This window comes from Fukomys damarensis, unplaced genomic scaffold, assembly GCF_012274545.1.
Source record: "Fukomys damarensis isolate Sample0158 unplaced genomic scaffold, DMR_v1.0_HiC HiC_scaffold_27, whole genome shotgun sequence".
Classification (NCBI taxonomy): domain Eukaryota; kingdom Metazoa; phylum Chordata; class Mammalia; order Rodentia; family Bathyergidae; genus Fukomys; species Fukomys damarensis.
The window spans coordinates 4,369,095-4,384,333 of record NW_022900939.1 but is presented as its reverse complement, the minus strand read 5'-3'; the positions used below and the strand labels follow the sequence as shown (position 1 = coordinate 4,384,333).

Here is a 15,239-nt window from a genome sequence, read left to right as displayed (position 1 = left end):
TAGTTTGCAAAATTCAGACTGGTAAATAAGTGAAATAATTGGAAATATAGTAGGAGTCAGTAAAATGTAATATTTTATACAATGCTTCATCAATTTCAATAAAATTTAGAAGAGAAATTACATAGAAAGTGTGGGGACACCATGAATATCTGTAACAAGCCAATGCAGAGTTGAGCTGAGGTTCATGAGTAGGGATGTATTCAGCACTTCAGTTGACCCTCAGAAACTCACTGGAGTGCATGTCATGAAGACAGAGGATCTGAAATTGAAATTTACATTAAAATAAGATTCTACCTGACCTTCAATTTGACACCAGGCAGACTGATTCATGAATTCCACTCAGGGCTTAAGACAAAAGAAATAAACAAATTCCTGGAGAAAGCTAAACAGGAGACTTGATTTCCATTTTCTGAAAAATGCAAAGACAGAAAAGACATCTTGTGGGTGAAAATTCTAAACAAAATACAAACTGATGAACATAGCATTATACAAATACAGCAAAATACCAAGCTATATTTAATCCAGGAATTCATGTTTTAACTAATATTTGAAGTTCAAAATATTATTCATCAGTTAGGAAACCAAAAATTTAAAAGTATAACATATCAATAGGTTTTAAAAAGTAATGCTTCTTGTGTGTACAACATGGATGTGTCTTTCAGACCAAATAACTTTCTTTTGCTGCATGGCTTATGACTGATATACAACCACCTGCCACACACTTCTGTGTTCAGAAAAATGAGCACAGCACCTGCGTGCCATCCTCATTACTTTCTGTCCTGGTGGAACTGCACACAGGGACAAGGCAGTGGTGGCCACCTCTACTTTATCCTTCTATAGATGCAAGGAGATTAGTCATATTTCCTGCCACGTCCTTTCTCTTCTCTCGATTTCTTGTTCAGAAACGCACAAGCCAGATTCCACTCTTCTTTCATTCATTCCTTCATTTTACTGGTACATTTTAGGTACACAATCTGCTGACATTCATCACTGTGAATTTGTACCTATGCATGACATCTTTTGGTTCTTCTTTTTTCCCCATTCTGCTGGCCTCTCTTCAACCTCTCCACTTGTCCCTATTTACAAAGACTTTCTTTCCATTTATTTCCTTTTTCATATTAATTCCATTCCTTCAGTCCTTTCCCCTACTCCGCCCACTCTCCCTTCCTTTTTGGAACTTTTATTTCTATTTTACATGAGCAATTATACATTTTGATCCATATTTATACTTTCAGTTTCTCACACTAGAGAAACTATTTGGTATTTATACATGTGTGCCCTATTTAAATCACTTAAGGATATGGCCTCAATGTGTATCCATCTAGCTATAAATGTCTCTAGTTTCTTATTCTTTATGGGTGAGTAGTGCTCTGTTTTATTTTTTAAAAAGTCACATTTTCTTTATCCTGTCTCCAGCTGATGGGCAATTGAGGTAAGTTGATGGGCTAAGTTTTAGCTATTAAAAACTGTGCTGCTGTAAGCATGGGTGCACATATATCATTGCAGTATGATTCTTTTAATTCTTTGGGGAAGAAATCCAGCAGGGGAATAGCTTGGTCAAATGGAACCTCTAGGCCTAGTTCTTTGAGGTATCTCCGTACTGATTTCCACAATGGTTGCACCAGTCTGCACTCCCACCAAAAGTAGAGAAGAGTTCCCTTTTCCCCACAGCCATGCCAGCATTTGTTATTGATTATATGATAGTACACATTCTTTTTGGGGTGAGGTGGAATTTCAACATTTTCATTTGCATCTTTCCAGTAACCAGTGATATTGAACATATTTTCATTTGTTTCTTTGCTATTCCTACTTCTTCATCCGAGGAATGTTCATTTCAGATGACCAATTTTAGACTGGGTCTTTAAATTTGGGAGGTCTGATTTTCTTAAATTCTTTTTATATTCTAAATAATAGACCTTTGAGGAACAGCTGGTACAATTTTTCTCACACAATTTGGGTTGTCTCTTCACAGTGCAGGTGGTTTTTACAGAAGCTGTTTGGTTTGTACAGAAGCTGTACAGAAGCTGTTTAATAAGAAGACATCCCACTTGTTGATTGTGCTAGTCCACGGGAAGCTGAGGTTTTGCTTATGAAATATTTTCCTACACCAATGTCTGCAAGAGTTCTACTTAACGTCTCTTCCAGCCAGTTTGTTGTTTCTACTTTAATACTTAGATCTTTAATCCATTTTATTTTATTTCAGTGCATAATGAGAGATACAGGTCTAGTTTTAATCTCTGGCAAGTTGAAACCCAGTTTTTCCAGCACCATTTATTAAAGAGGCTGTCTTTCCTCCAGTGAGGGTATTTGGCTCCGTTGTTGAAGATGAGGTGGCTGAGTGTGTCTGGAGTTGTTTCTGCATCTTCTAATCTGTTCCACTGGTCTTCAGGTCTGTTTTTGTTTGCCTGTACCATGCTGTTTTATCACAATAACTTTGTTGTGTAGTTTCAAGTTGAGGGTTTTGATACCCGCTACCTTGTCCTTAGAATTGCTTTTGCTATCCTAGGTCTCTTCATTGTTTCTTTATTTATTTTGGTATTAGGGATTAAACTCACATACTTGCCCTTTCGAGGCAGGTGGCGGCACCACTGAGATAAATCCCCAGCCCTAGGTCTCTTCTTTTTCCAAATGAATTTTTGGTTTATTTTCTCAAGGTCTGTGAAGTATGCTGCTGGAATTTCAATTGAGGTTGCATTGAAGCTATATGGCAGTTTTGAAAGTATGGCCTTTTTCACTATATTGGTACCTCTCACCCAGGAGCAAGGGATGTCTTTCCATTTTCTGATATCCTCTTCAATCTCTTTTTTCAGAGTGCTTCAGCTTTCAGAGTATAGGTGTTGATTTCTTTCCTTAAGTTGCTTTCTAGATATTGCATTTTTTGGATGGTATTTGAAGGGAACTGTTTCTCTGATTGCTCTTTCGGTGAGTCTGTTGTTTGTATAAAGGAAAGCTGTCATTTTTTTGTGTATTTACCTTGTGTCTAGCTACCCTACTAAATTTGGTTATTAAGTCTAGCAGACTTTTGGCAGAATTCTTGGGGATCATGTCATCTGCAAATAATGATAATTTTTTTCAAGTTCCTTTCCCATGGAGTATGGTTTTCCACCTATTAACTTTCAGTTTATGAGTTTATGCATTTCTTTTTTAAATAAGTGTGTTTCTTGTATGCAGCATATTGTTGGATCTTGCTTCTTGATCCATTTTGTATTTCTTTATATTTGTAAATTGAGACCTTTAACATTGGTGGTTATAACTGGTATGCATTGACTTATCCTTGTCATGTCATATTTTTTTTTGTTAGATTTGACCCTTTCCCTTTTAATTTATTTTCATTCCTGATGGATTATTTCTGCTGGGCTACCTGGGGCTGTGATCTTCATTATATTTTCTTATGATATTTTTTAAAATTTTTGGAGTGAACATTTGGAATTCATTAAGTTCTTCATGTGCTCTTGTCATGAAAATATTTTATTTTTCCATCAATTTTGAAAGATAGTTTTGCAGGATCTGGGTTGGAGGTTGTTTTCCTTTAGGGCTCAAAATACTTCACTCCAGGTTCTTGCCTCGAGGGCTTGTGTTGGGCAGTCTGTTGTGATTCCAATGGGCTTCACTTTGTACATAATTTGTTTCTTTTCTGTAACTGCTTATAGAATTTTGTTCTTCTATTGGGTTTCTGGAATCTTAACTATTATATACCTAGGTGTAGGTTTATTTTTTTTTTATCATGGTTAGTTAGTGTCCTATGTGCCTCACTTATCTGTATGTCAACTTCTTTTACCCTGCTTGGGAAGTTTTCCATCATTACTTCTTTGAACAGTTCTTTTATGTCTTTTATGTCATTTGCACCTTTTTAAAGGCAACCTTCTTTTCCTGGTCACTAATTGCAATCCTGTCTTCTATATCTGAAATTCTGTCCTCACATTAGCTCATTCTGCTGTGTATACTTTCAATAGAGTTGTCATTCTCCTGGATCTTTGTTTGCATCTGTTTTATGGATTCCATTTGTTTTCCTATTGGGAATTCCATCATGTTCCTCAGCTCCTCTATTTTTTAAATCTGTGTCTGCATCAGAGTTATTTATCATGTCTTTCCCTAGGGACACAATCTCTGTTGTTATCTAAGAAATGATTTCTGGTTTCATTTTTTCTAGATCCTCTTTCATTGCCAGTTCGAGTCTAGGTGCTTAGTAACAGATTGTTACATGTCACTGCCCTTTGGTGTTTCCTTAGGTGACCTGGAAGTCTGGTTTTGTGACTTGTTTTGGTATCTTCTCATTTCAAAAGACGCAACCTGTCGTGCCTATTTTGAGGCAACTTTTTGCTTACTCAGTAGGCTTAAATTCTCAGCATGCCTCTGAGAGAGGCCTTCTCTCTGCTGCTCATCTTGTGCCAATTTCTGGATTCTAAATGTGTCCTTCTGGATTCCTGCACTGCCCTGTTTTCTAGGTGATGTTCTGGCTGGGCCCTGTGCACACTTGGATGGTATTTTGGCATGCCTCTGGCTGGAGCCTTCCCACCTGTCCAGATGTTGTCTGGAAAGGCCTTTGACTGGAGGCTAGGTACTGAAGTCTCTGGGATCTGAGTGGGCTTCTGGCTGAGGTCTGTGAACACTTACTGATGGTGTCTGGGTGGGCCTCTGTCTATTGATTGAGCACCTGTGCAGCTCTTTTCTAGACAAAACTTTGTCTGGGGCCTCTGGGTCCAAGCTGCTGGTGTCTGGGTGGGGCCATAGTTCTAGGTTCCACTGTTGTACTTGACCGGCTCTATGCCTTATTCTTACAGTCCTAACCATTGATTCACTTTGTCAGCTATTCTCAGGATATGCCCTGCCAAAAGGAAGCAAGAAGCCTTGCCTACATACATCTCTCACCCAGCTGGGTGTCCCTTTTTCACAGTGATTTTCTTCTACGTACGTGAGACCATGCTCCAGTTTACCCTGATAGTGTTTAAATTTTACAATGTGGTGATTCCCATGCTAAATTCCATCATCAGCAATTTAGGCAACAAAGATGTAAAAGAAGAAATAAAAGCAGTTTGAAAGAAAATTAGTTCATCAGTTAAGGATATTTTTTCTCATTTTAAATATTCAAAGTGTTATTCTGTAGGTCAATATTAAGAGAATATCATGAAAATTTTTATTTATTAGTGAAGTTTATTCTTTGTGAACATTTTATTCTATTTTATTGTCTATTTACATTTAGTCTTTTGAGACTGGGTCTCATGGTGTAGTCCAGGCTAGTCTTGGGCTCATTATGTTGCCCAGGTTAGCCTCAAACTCATGGCCATCCTCTTCACCCAGCCTTCTGACTGCTCGGATTATAGACATGTGCCACCATACCCAGCAGAAGAGATTTTAAAGAAAGATAATGGGCAATCTCCCCTGTGTTGTTTTCTATACAGCAATAACTATAGCCTCTATTTGCTTTCCGCAATGTGCACAATGATATATTTAGTGCATAATGGAAAAAATTGATGCTGATACTAAATTGAACATCCAAAGTACACACAAACATGCATTTGTGCCATACTTAATATGCTGAACTATTTTCTTTGATTGAAATAATATGCTATAGCCTCTCATATTTGAAATTCAGTTAATTTTTTTTATCTATATCTGACAGATTTGAGCAAACACAACATAATTAATCCATACAGGAAGAAAAACTTCTTCCATTAGACTGGAACATTTTCTCTGGTATCTCAGCTCCTGAGTCCAGAGCAGAGCATTCTCTGCCTTTCTCTAGTCTACACAGCCATTTGATCATGGCCTGTGGGGCACAATGTGGGAAGCTTCCAGGATATCCTCACTGGGCTGGCTCCTAAGGGCCGACTGCCTTCACTTTTATTGTGTCTTCCACAGAAAAGGCCTAAACTATTTGATTCCTCTCTCACCTATAGACATCAGGATTATTATGTTTAAACAAAGAGAGAGAGAGAGAGAGAGAGAGAGAGAGAGAGAGAGAGAGAGAGAGAAAGAGAACATAATTTATAAAATAAAATAGAACTGGTTAGTAGGTGTGCTTCCTCCCAGAACTAACCTGAGTTCCCTTCCATCATTCTAGCATTCATACAGATGTGGTCTCCACCTAGCTCTGTCTCTTGCTTTTTTTTGACCCTAGGAGTCTGAATGGCTTCTACAGTTGACATCCTTCTTTAGAGCCTTGGTTAAAGTGACAGACAGAGAGAGAGAGAGAGAGAGAAAGAGACACAGAGAGAGACAGAGAGAGAAAGAGAGAGATAGAGACAGAGAGACAGAGACATACAAAATGCCAGCACAGAAAGAGACAGACAGAGACAAAGAGAAACAAAGAGACAGAGAGAGAGAAAGCAGAATCTCTATTGAGCTCATAATTTGCCCTTCTTCCCACACACCTCCTTTTCATAGGAAATAATTCTTCTAAGATTAGTTTAAATGGTATTTTACTTTTATTGCTATATATTTGTTTAACTATCATTATTATACTCACAAACTAATTTTTATCAAGATTTTCATTAATCCTCTAAATATAGGAGAACAATAATCTTAGAACACACAATACAACCAAGGAGTATTTTTCTAAAATATGATAAAGTAATTTACAAATAGTGTCCCAGCTGTACAAGTATACAGTGTCTCTTGTCAAAATGTACTACTGCATAATGCATTTGAGTTTGCTTCATTCTATTAGGCAAGCACTTTCCTGTGGTATCATATAGTACTTTCCTTCACATGTCAAACTAATTCCTAATCACGGGTACCTATTATTGATTCATATCCAAATAATAGCATTAGCACTAAGTTAGTGGATATATGTGTGTGCATATTTCTGTTTTAATAGGCATGGGGAAATTTCCTACGCACAACAAAGAAGTTTCAAAAAGGGTGGTTATTATGGTTTATCTACTTCAGTCGTTACCATGAAAATAAATCATAAATGTAAATTTTCATTTTAGGTTGCATAAGAATGTAACAAAACTTTTCCATAATGACAACATTCCCATTGAGTTACCCTCCCCATTCCTCTCTTCTTCAATCCCTGAAATCCCTTTCTGATCCCCATGAACTTTTCTCTTCTGGATATTCCCCACAAGGAGTTCATTGTAAAGGTGATTTAGATCCTGGTCTTTCAAATAATAATAATACTTTCAAGACACTCCCCTCTGTTAGCATATTTCATAGCTCGGTGTTGCACTTTTTGTTTATTTCATTATGTTTACTGCTGGATTAGTAGTCTCAGCAATTTGAAATGGACAATCTGGTACTGATAGCTCTGGGTACAGCGTTTTAGAGTAGATCAGCAGAACTCATTTATTTTGCATTACACAACATACAGAATTTTGAGTAAAACCCAAAAAGAGTGTTTCCTAGAACCCACAATGAATAAATAAGCTCCAAGTTGAGAACAAATTGTCCCTGACAATTAGTGGACAACCTCCAAGTATTTCATTAAACATTGAAATGCTTTGGGAATAACCAATGAATGTTTGGCATCTCCTCAGAGAGAGAACGAAAACTGAAAAGTATTCATAAATTAGCCTCAAAGATGTGATGATCAAAAATCCATGGAAGAACCAAGAAGAAGTTTTTATTGCAGGTAATAAGGAAGTAGGTTTCACACGGTGCTGTGTCTTACCAATATCTGCAGAAATGCTTTACATGCATTGCAAACTTGTATTATTTGTTTGCTTGTAGCTCCAGTCAGCATGGGATGGCTGTTACTACAATTTCCACTGTACAGTGTCATTTATTTCTCTTTCTCTTTAAGGAAAATTACTATGTTTTACATCAAAAATAATTATTTTACCTTTAAGTGCTATTCACTTTCACTATGCTATTTAAATGTTGCTCTATGGGCTAATAGACACATTCAGATATATTTTCTTCAGTTAACACTTGTCCTATCTACATAATTTGCTTTGTTGTGTTTGGAGGAAGTTATGGCAGCATACCCCAAGAAATTTCTAAAACACATCCCGAACTCTGTGGATATTCAACATTTCTGCATTATGTTTTGTCTCATGGTGTTTTGTATCACAGTAAAATTTCAATTTTCAATTTCATTTACAAAATGTATTATGTATTATCAAATTTTCAACTTAAGATACATTATTCCTTTCTGCAAAGGGAACCAAATGAGCATGAATTGTATAAAATCAATGCCAATGACCTCTCTTTCTCTTAATTCACTTGCATTTCTTCATATCCCTTCAGATTCCAGCAAAAGAACATAGATCTAATTTGTTACACGTGCATAAGCATTTTTAAATTTTGATGAAAATTTCCACAGAGGGAAAAGGCTACTTAAAGTAGATATATGTCAGGATAATACATTATATATTCTTATACTAGTTACAAATAATATAAGGTAAGTATTGCATAGCAAGAGTATGCAGATTATCTAATTTTACTCACAGTGGTGGTGGGATGAGGTAAAGATTGGGATCGATTTTGTTACCTGACCCTTGATCTATTACTCACCTAGTTATCATTTTAGCCCCAATGAAGAGGGGAACTCACAATCTGGAAAAATGTACATGTCCATGGTTAAGCAAAACTCTTTCTGTAGGTCACTGTCACCATTTATAAAAATAGATAAAAACACAATACATCTGTAAATGGCTGTGTAATCATTTTTCAATCCCTAACACACTGAACCATTCATAATTCCTTCCTGTTTCCAGAAAAACTTTCAAAGAACTCAGTAGTTTTTTATATGAATGATGCATTTTAATTAAATTACTTGTCCTATGTATCCTCTAAAAGTATTAAATTTATCTGCAACACATTGTATCAACATATAATACTCTATATATGTTATAGCTTTTCATTATAATTTTTAAATTTCTGTAAGTGCTAGTTTCAAATTTATATATGTATTCAATATTTATCAAGTATTTTAACACTTTTGGAAGTACCAAATACAAGTGTATGAATTAATGTTTCAGACGATTGTTTTAAATTATGATGTTCTATGAATTTTTAGAAAATGTAAATACATCATTTAATTTTAATCTATGCTGCTTCATTGTTCAATGTAATTAATAAATGTGACTCTATAACTGTAATTTTGCAAGTAACAAAGAGAAAAATATTTCCCCATCCAATTCTTGCATCTATCATGATTTCTCAACCGTGGCACTACTAGTATTTTAGGCTTGATTTTGTTCTATGATTAATATTTACACATATTAGCAGCTTAAATAGATTTCAATCACTGAACACAAAGATTACTCCCAATTTTAATCACAGGATTGTATCTTGATATTGAATAATATTCTTTCAGAGTAAAATTGTCCTACTTGAAAGCAACATACCTACTTTTATATTTACTTAAGTTTGTTTATATTGTCACTTGTAAAAATAAATTTTACTTTCAAATAATGTGAATTGGAAAGTTTGAATGTCTCTTACATATGCTAGTTTTACATAATAAATACCTGCCAAGTGATAAGTTTAAATCTGTTCTATCCAGAAAAAACTTCCTGATAAATCCAAATGGAAAAAACCAACCTCACCACGGTGACTGAGTTCATCTTCCTGGGCATAACAGATCGCCCTGAGCTGCAGACTCCACTCTTCCTCCTGTTCCTCGTTGTCTACCTGACCTCACTGTTGGGCAACCTCGGCATGATCATCCTCACCCAGGTGGACCCCAGGCTTCAAACTCCCATGTACTTTTTCCTCAGACACCTGGCTCTCGTGGATCTTGGTTATTCTACAACTGTGGGACCCAAAATGCTGGTAAATTTTGTGAAAGATCAAAATACAATATCCTATCAGTTCTGTGCCACACAGCTAGCTTTTTTTCTTCTGTTTATTGGTAGTGAGCTTTTCATTCTGTCTGCAATGTCCTATGACCGCTATGTGGCCATCTGTCGCCCTCTCCTCTACACAGCCATCATGTCACCGAGGGTGTGTTGGGTACTAGTCGGGATTCCCTATCTCTACTGCACCTTTCTGTCTCTTCTCATTTCTGTCAAGATTTTCACTTTGTCTTTCTGTGGATACAATGTCATTAATCATTTCTACTGTGATTGTATACCCTTGATTTCCTTGCTCTGCTCAAATACTCAAGAAGTTGAATTTATAATTATGATATTTGCAGCTTTTGATTTGATTTCCTCTCTCCTGATGGTCCTGGTGTCCTACCTGCTCATCTTTGTGGCCATTCTCAGGATGAAGTCTGCAGAGGGCAGGCGCAAGGCCTTCTCCACCTGTGGGTCCCACCTGACCGTGGTCATTGTGTTCTATGGGACGCTGATATTTATGTATGCACAGCCTAAGTCTGGTCACTCCAGCAAAACTGAAAAAGTGGCTTCTATATTTTATACCCTGATAATCCCAATGTTGAATCCTTTGATTTACAGCTTGAGGAACAGAGATGTAAAATTTGCCATACAAAACACATGGAAAAAGCTGCCTAGTGTCTTTTCTTAAAGGACACATGCACTTGAAGTACATGAAATGAAGTCTGGGTGGGAATCTGCCTTGTTTCCCTCCAAAATGTGAAAAGCATAATGGAGCTCAATATATATTTAAAATATGATCTTCTTTGTACTAATTACACACCTATTTAATTTAAATAAAAGACTACATAAACACTAAAAGACTGTTTCTCTTAAAGGAGATGGATGAATCTTTAACCTAATAATTAAGAAAATTATCTAGGACAGTAAGTGTCTATGTACAACAAGATCACATAATAGAGTTATGCTGTCTAAGATTAAGCAAAAATAGTGGAGTTTTTAAATATTTTTATGGTATTCTGAACTATTTGAAATTTTTTACACAATCTTTGTCATAATGTTTGTGTTTCTGAATTTTTAATCCCAATTTTGCTGTTTTAGGACTGCATCCTATTCTGTGGATTCTGTCAAAATCAAAATTTACACCATTTCAGGCATCTCCATGTGGCATGATGGTTTCAGTGAATGTGTGCTACAAATGAGCTACAGTGTCCCTGTTTCTCCTAGGGATCTTGGTCTCTCTCCTCCTTTCTCAAAACTCCCCTTACTTGATTATAGGAGAGCTACAGGGTCTATTAGCTCAATGTATTTGGTTATTCATCAACCAATAGCTTCAGTGTAGCATATAATTGTATCTATTTCAGTGCATATGTAAATGAATGCATATACTCAGTAGGGTGTATCAAACAGTTCAAAGTGTGGAATGCCTGTAGTTCCTGCTACTGTGTAACTGAGTTGAGTGAGGTCAGAGGATTAGGAATCACAAAGCAGCCTGTGCAACATTATGAAACATTTTCAACAAAAAAGAAAAGAAAAATATTCTTGGAATCTTTCAACAGAGGCATACAGGGCTCTGTGTTTACATTTGTTTTTGTTAGTTTGTATTTCTCTCTGTACTGGCTGGGTGTAGACTCCTTACTGCCAGTGCTTGGGCCTGTGGTTCCTGTCACTTATATTTATAGAGAAAAGAAGTAACTCTTGTTTAAAAGTTGCAGTCTTTTGTATTATACTTTTTCTGCAAGAAGAAGTCAGTAGATCTGCTACTCTACTTCTTTGTGTCTTAACTTGGCTCCTAAGTGGCTCATACAGCAGGGTCCTATCTTTGATTAGGATCCATTCTTTCAGGAATTTATAATCCCATTTCAGGAAGCAAACAGGCAATGATTTGAACTAAGCTGTGTTTCTTGTGGAAGTTTTGTGTGAAATACACCTTTCACTTCTTATTAACATGCTTCATACATTTTAATTTGTATTAATTAACATTAAAATGTTTATAATATGAAGAAATTGATCCACATCCTTAGTAAGTCATCAGATAATAAAATTACCTGTGTAGCAAAATCCCAGACTTGCATAAAGGTTTGCTTGTGTGTGTGTGTACGTGTGTGTGTGTGTGTGTGTGTGTGTGTGTACAGAAGTTTCCATGTCCATATTTATGCTTAAACATGAGAAAAATCCTTAAGTACAAATGAAAATCACAAACTGTGATATATTCATGTGATAATTTTTTAAAGTCTGCACATGAAATCAATCACAAACTTAATAAAAGAAATAAGCTACAGAATGGAGAACATAGATAATTGCATAAGAGTGGGAATAGTAACTAATAGACCTAAAACTAAAATCCGTGGAATATTGACAAAAGATAAAATATTAGGGATTAATTGAATTCCCTTAGCAGGTTAAACTATATTTTAAATGTTGGGCAAGGAAAGAAAACAGGCAGATGAGGAACATCTTCAAGAGATGACATTCCCAGAGCCACACCATTTGAAATTAATCCAAGCTTCAAACTACTTCAGAAGAGCAAAGGAAATCCAGTGACACCACAGACTTTGGTCATATATGAAAATCTTGAAGAAGGTGGGGAGGAAAGGGTGGTGCATTCACCTTCCCACAACTCTAAACTGACAGCCCAGAAGAAAAGATGCTTCCAATGTGTGAAAGGAAGAAAGAAGTTCAGCCCTTAAACGTGAATCCCAGTTCCCAGTCTACCCTGATTCCCCACCCCTGCCTGAAGGCCTATGTCTCCAGTGTGAATCACTATACAGAGAAGACCAACACCTCTGCTTATCTCCCCAGACTCAGGCAGCAAGGCAGGAAGTGAGACTCTGCCTACTGGGGAGCAGGGTGTGCATGTGAAAGCCAGCCTAGGCCTGTCTCAAAGCTCAACCCCAGGCCCACTGAGGTGAAACCCAGAATGCAGAAGAAACTAAGAGGCCCCATATCCACAACAGGGCCCAGAGACAAAGCTTCCAGCAGCCTAATGTTGGGTAGAGAACTCCATGTGGTGCGACAGACACATCTTGGCATCACTGCCAAGCTTGCGATAGGGTAGGCCCACCCTCACCCAAGTCTTCCTGAGTGAGCATCCCCGGGGTCCCAGGTCAGCACCAGCCTGCTGGGCCATGTGAGTGATTCCTTCACTCTTTACCTCTCCATGGGAAGCCCAGCCATGCTCAGATCAGTGTGTATAGACAGAGGGTACAGAGCTGCCCTGACTCCATGCCATGCAGAAAACTGGGTCTCGGGGACAGAGTCTCATACTGTGGCCTCTATCATGAGCATCTTGATGGGCCACTGAGACAGTACCACCCTGATGAAGTGGTGACAAGGACTCTCCTTCCAATGCTACACAGAACTTGGGCCACACTACATGGTGTAAAGGTCCATTTGCTTGGGGTAGGAGAGGCTACTCAGCATGAGACTTTGTCTTGAAACTCAATGCAAGGCTGTTGGGGATCTAAACAGAAACTACACCCAGGCATTCCCAGGAGCCTCCTTGGTTCCAGCAGAGACACACAGCTGCGGTATCCCCACCAATATCATACGTGGCTGGGTGCAGCGGTCTGTGGCCATGAGTTAACCCCAGCCATAGGCAGCCCTTAGCAGTGTGGGCCTTGGACTCTCTCAGGGCTGTGCTCACCTTGACAGGCTTCAGGCTAAGGATGTGACACTGCTTTGTGTCCTTGATGGCCACAGATTGAACACTGCGGCCTGGACCAAAACCAAACACAATGCTTGATTTTAGCCCAAGGATGGTGGAAACTAACCCAACCAAAAGGAGAACTTTCTGGGGAAGTTTTTAATGAACAGCCCATCAATTACATATTTGGAGCCAAACTGTGCTCCCATGCCCTGTAGTGAAGAAACAGTGACAAAATTCCAGCAGTAGATGTTAGAAACATGGACTTGCTTTTCCTATCCTTGGTATGGCTTGGAAAATGGCTACAGGATCAAAACAAGGGAACAGATTGTGTAGATTTAAACAAAAAGTAAGCACAAAGAAAGATCACAAAGATCATAATAAAAACACAGTAATTTGATAACCCTGTGATATCACATGTCAACAAAAATCAAACATTTCCAGCGATGATGACCTTGTGTGATGGCCACAATTTCCCTATATTGACCAATAGTTACCAGCATAGGAAAAATGCCAGAAGCAGAATTTTAAAAAGTGCCAGAACCCCTGAAGTCTGTTTCCAGTACCCCGCTAGACAGTATATGATGCAGGCCTGAGGAAAAGAACACACTAGGAGACAGAACTAAGAGAAAGAAAGCAGGGGCCAAGGTGACCAATGCAGGTGCAACCAACAAAGGCTCTGGCCAGTCCTGGGCACTGACTTTTACTGGCAATCATTTGGGATAAAGGCAGCATGGGTTTCTATGGAAATTAATGTAAAAATGTAAAAAGAGAGAGAAATAATTCAGTGCACAAAAAGAAATTTAACAGAGACAGAAACTCTTGCTCTTAAAAGTGCACTAAGTGAAATTAAAACTGCGATGCATTGAGTATTAATAGCAGGACAGAACAAATAAAAGACAGAATTAATGAACTTGAAGACAGATTATTTGAGAACAAACATGCAGTCAGAGGAGAAAAAGAATAAATATTGAATAGGTATAAAGAAAGTTTTCAAAAATCTGGGCACTAAACCATTTTATTTCAAAGTAATTTTCAAAGCCACAGTGATAGAATCAGCATACTTAGGCACAAAAACAAATTCATAGTCCAATGGACTGATTTTGCAATCAGTGCAATTGATTTTCAATGTGCTAAATGGGAGAAGTACTGGTGATCAACATAGCTGAGCAGATATCAATGTCCAGAATATATAAGGAAATCATTAAACCCAGTAGCAATGTGCTGGAGATTTAGCTCAGTGGCATTGCACCTGCCTTGCAAGTTTGATCCTCAGTACCAGAAAAAAAAAAAAAAAAAAAAAAAAAAAAAAAAAAAAAAAAAGAACCTGATTTAAAAATCTACACTAGATCTAAACTGATACTTCTCAAGTACCTTTGATATGGAAATATAGATACTACATGCAAATATAGAGCAAGTTAATGGAAAAGGCTCAACATTACTGATCAGGAAAAGACAAATCAAAGCCAAACAAGTTGTCAACTCAGCAAAGTAAGAGTGACTGTTATTGAATAGTCAGGAGATTCTAGTGCTGGAAAGGATGTGTAAAAAGGGGACATTGTTGAAGGGAAAGTAAATTAGCATAACACGAGGACCCTCAAAAGTAAAAAAAAAAAGAGTCTACTATATTTTCTAGCATTCCCTCTAGTGGATATATATTATAGAAAATAAATTAAATCAATATGGAGAGAAATGAAGAGACATCTACTCCACCACATTCATTGTACCTCTCTTCACAACAAATATGATCTCAAAGAAGACACCTAAGTGTCCACTAACTAGGGACTGCCTAAAAAAATGCAATACATATACAAAATGGAAAACAATTCACCCCCCCCAAAATGAATGATTCCTATTTTTTGTGACAA

The 15,239-nt window shown here is 37.4% G+C and overlaps 1 protein-coding gene across 1 annotated transcript; it reads left to right on the top strand.

The window, feature by feature from the left end:
- Positions 1-9,474: 9,474 nt before the first annotated feature.
- LOC104851184 (olfactory receptor 8K3) lies at positions 9,475-10,416 on the top strand. The gene has a single exon (XM_010608360.1). It carries the CDS (start codon positions 9,475-9,477, stop codon positions 10,414-10,416), a length of 942 nt encoding a protein of 313 aa, XP_010606662.1.
- Positions 10,417-15,239: the final 4,823 nt, after the last annotated feature.

Bases quoted from the DNA above. Each gene is read 5' to 3' on its own strand.
- LOC104851184 (XM_010608360.1), top strand. From the start codon at position 9,475: ATGGAAAAAACCAACCTCACCACGGTGACTGAGTTCATCTTCCTGGGC.